The sequence below is a fragment of the Pteropus vampyrus genome, unplaced genomic scaffold, assembly GCF_000151845.1.
Source record: "Pteropus vampyrus isolate Shadow unplaced genomic scaffold, Pvam_2.0 Scaffold123, whole genome shotgun sequence".
NCBI lineage: Eukaryota > Metazoa > Chordata > Mammalia > Chiroptera > Pteropodidae > Pteropus > Pteropus vampyrus.
Window position 1 is genome coordinate 1989370 of NW_011888904.1, and position 3945 is coordinate 1993314.

General features: G+C 50.3%; 1 protein-coding gene across 1 annotated transcript in view; it reads left to right on the plus strand.

Moving 5' to 3' along the window:
- The window catches only part of LOC105296279 (stimulated by retinoic acid gene 6 protein-like), a 40213-nt gene extending 36285 nt beyond the window's left edge, over positions 1–3928 (plus strand). The window contains exons 16-19 of the mRNA XM_011366301.2: positions 549–668; positions 1917–2080; positions 2796–2942; positions 3653–3928. Coding sequence (XP_011364603.2) covers positions 549–668; positions 1917–2080; positions 2796–2942; positions 3653–3801 — 580 coding nt within the window. The 3' untranslated portion in view covers positions 3802–3928. The remainder of the gene's footprint in view (positions 1–548; positions 669–1916; positions 2081–2795; positions 2943–3652) is intronic.
- The last annotated feature ends 17 nt before the right edge of the window (positions 3929–3945 follow it).

The following is a 3945-nucleotide window of genomic DNA, read 5'->3' on the forward strand; positions in this document are numbered from 1 at the left end:
TCTGTCTATAAAACACACACATGTCTGTTTTATAGCTGAGAGCTGGGCAATCTGAAAACAAAGTCTCGTCTAACCACTACCTCACCCTGCCGCTCATAGATGCTCTTTGGGGACCTCCCTGCTCTGAGCTCCTTGCTTCCATACTCACCCAGAGCTACCTGTGAGTCTGGGGCAGAGCCTGCCCTGTCCACTCTTGCACGGCATTCATGAGCTCTTCTGAAAATCCCATTCCTTTCTTCGATCTCCATGCTGTTGAACCACTCATCCCAGTTGCCACCCCTGGACGAAAGGACGTAATTAAATCTGGAGTTGTGGTCTAGAGACAGAAGACCTGACCATGTGCCTTTAAGAAAGTCATCTCCCCTTTGGGAGCCTCAGTTTTCTCATCTGCACAGTGGGCGTGCGAATGCTCTGTAGGCATAAAGCACAGAGCTCATGCTCCTGTGGGCCCTGCGGGTCATCTCACTCCTCTTTTCCACTGGGCATTCGAGAAGGGCTGGCGAAGAGTGGACAAGGCCACCTCAGGATGGTCTCGCCCTGTGTTTCAGCCTCACCATATCCATCGTCCTGGGTCTCATGATCCTGCAGGTATGGGTCGCTGCCAGCCTCTTCCTGCAGCCGAAGATGGGCACAGCTGACAAGCAGAAGCCATTGGCGCTCAACAACAGGTGAGGGCAGAGAAGGGAATGGCGATGGTAGGACTTTGGCCTCAGCAGTCTCTCGTTCCTCTCTCTTCATCATTGACATGCTCTTTGGTGGACCCTACGCTCTCTGAGAGGGCGAAGGGTGGTGGTTCCGGAGGGGGCTCTGGAGCCAAACTGCTTGGGTCCAAATTCTGGCTCTGCTCTTCCGAGCTGTGTGACCTTGCGTGACCTTACTAGACACTTGTCAACCTCAGTTTCCTCATTTTACAAATAATTGTGCATACCTCAAAGGCATTCTGAAGATAAAATGTGTTCAAATATGAACTTAGAACAATAGCACCTGGCCTGTGGTAATTTTTTTCTGACTCATTAATTCAAAGCCATCCACTCATGGAGAAAACATGAGCACTGAGGATAAAGAGATATCCCCTCTGAGAAGCTCATGTTCCACTGGAGCTGACAGACACAGATATCCAGGGTCGGTAGATTCCAGAGGGTGTGCAAGGATTACAAGAGAAACACGAGTAATAGGAGGAGAGGCAGGAGTGGTTAACGCCGCTGTACGTGGGAGGTTTCAGCCGAGGTCAGCGGGATGTTAGGATTCCTACAGGTGGAGATGAGGACCCGCATGGCTGGCAGCCCGCACTGCACAGGTGAAGGTGGAAAGCCATGAAGGGGCAGGACGAAAAGTGAGAATCCGATATGGTGGCCATGCAGTAGCCTTAGATGGTGAGGTCCAGGGAAGAGGCACAAGGTAACGATGCCAGAAGAGGCCCTCTCAAAGATGGCCCAGAAATTCAAGATGCAAGTTTGGGCTTTATCCCATAGGCAACAGGAAACCACATGATCAAGTGGTCATTTGGGAAATTTCATCTGGAGGACTTGGAGCAGTTCCAGCTGGGGACAGGTCACTGTTACAACAGACAGTGGGAAAGCCACAACCTCTGTTATAACCACAAAACCAGCTGTGGCCACGTGAGATTTCTTATCATACAAGAGTCCTCAAAACTCAAGGATCCCATCAGACATTACAGTTGCCACCAACATTCGTCCTGCACTATGCTCAGAGTCCCCCATGCTCTGTCTCAGCCAGGCTTCGCACCAGTGCTGTGAGGTCGGGACAGTCAGTTCCCATGTACAACATAGGATCATACCACTAGAAGCCGGGAGATATAGGATTCGACCATAGGTCTGGGGGTGCCCTGAGTCCTCCTGCTTGGCCACTTTCTCATACTGAAAGGGTGCCACCCCTCCACCTGCTTTCACTTGCAGGAAAGTGTTCCACAACTTCAGCTACTTTCTGTTCTTCTACAACGTGCTGCTGGGCCTGAGCGCCTGCCTCTCCAGGCTGCTCACCAGCTGCATCCTGGGCACGTGGCTGATCGCCCGCATCGACAGGACCATCATGCAGAGTGGCTACGAGAGAGCAGACATGGGTAAGTGGCCTACACCTCTGCAGAGGGCTGGACTTGCCACCTTTGTAGAAGCTGCCTGGAGGTCGAGTAGCAGAGGCCTAGAGTTCACTCTTCACTGGTCCTTAGAGCTGATCTTCCCAAGGAGGCTAGAACACTGAATAGGAACAAAGAAAACATTTAGCCCAATCGCCAGAAGGAATTCAGGCTATTAAATACCTGTGTATTTGACAGACCTTGGAGGTATAACGGTGGGCAGTAAGAGATCATGGAATTCGATCTGCACAGTGAGAAGATAATTTATGAACGCATGGCCCTGAAAATTTTGAGAAAGATCACATCTAAGAATTATTGGTTATTAGTTGGAAACTTCGTTAACAGTCTGTTCAGTTGAAATACTCCAAAATCAAAGCCATTTCTGTAAAGCAAAAATCGTTTTTGTTCTATTTCTGGCCTGTGTCCATTCATTCACACATTCATTCATTATAAGACTGATGGCTTCTCCATATTAGCCACAGTGGCTCCTAGCTCCTTTGAGCTTCTAGTTCTCCATAAAATGGACAGATTAGAATGTGATCTTTAAGAAGTCTTTCAGCTCTTTATACTTAATTTTCTAGATTCTCAGCGAAGACATGGGAACAGTTTAGGAACAAAGCGATGCTACACTTAAGTCATAAAAAGCATAAGCTGGGCCACCCTGGGATGTGCTGCATAGCCTGGCTTGCCTTCTGGATTTCAGGGTTCAGGGCTTGGATTGGCATGCTCTTTGTGGACCATTATCATACCAACCCGGTGCTCGTCAGCTTTTGTCACATCCTGATCACAGGCCACAGGGAGAGAAGTCTGCAGCAGGCCATCAAATATGGGTACCTAAATCAGTCGCCAGGTGAGTCTCCTTTCTGAACCTATCCTGGGGTTGGATACCAGGAAACAGATATCCTACAGGTTTTCTGGGATCCCTGAGATGTCCAGGTTCCCTCTTCCCTGCCCCACTTCCTCCGCACTCCATGCCCTGGGGAATCTTCTACCCAGGAGATAAAGAGCCTTAGCTCCCAGTCAGCCTGGTAAGGGGACCCCTGAGGCCTTGTGTCCTTGTCCTTCTAACTGGACTCCTCCCTTGTTCCCAGAAATGAGCTCTAATTCTGCTGAGTCTTCCATTTCCCAGTTTTTGAGACTCCATGCATATCCCAGGCTTCAGGCCAGGTGCCCTCCAAGATGGTGCTCAGTTGTACGTACTGCAGCTCTCCTGGCCGCCAACTCCTGTCCCCTCAAGGCTTTATACTGTCTACTCCCACCCCTCCCACCATTATTATTCTGCTCTGCTTTCTGCTGGGAAGCCCCCAGTTAGCCATGTCTTGTCAGCACCAATCTGGGCTGTGTTCACCATTATTCCTAACACTACAGATAACACCCAGCTCTGTGGGACAAACACACATCCCTCCAGTCACTTTCATGTCCCCAGGAGTTCTGGTGTAGCTTCTTCTCTCACTTTTATCCCACACTTCACACTTCCTGGGCAGTTTTTCTTACAGCCTCTGAGAAGGACAGAGAGAATTGCCCTCTTCCCCTAGTCTAGCTGCTCTGATTCTATCCTAGGTCACCGCATCTCAGCTAGGTCTAGGACAAGGTGGCTCCTGCTGCAGACTCTGATCAACAACCCCAGACTGGTCATGCTCAGAAAATCAAAACCAAGTCATGGCTCCCGGGAGTTTACCCAGACTCTGCTGACTTGCTCAGAGAGCTGACACTGACCTCCAACACTGCTCCAAGGCCATTCCAGGATGACTGCCCCCCCGAGAGAAGACCCAGGCTATCCAGCAGCTGCCCTTGCAGTACATGGAATGCACAGCCACTGTCCACGTAGATGGCACACAGCACCAGCCGCTCAC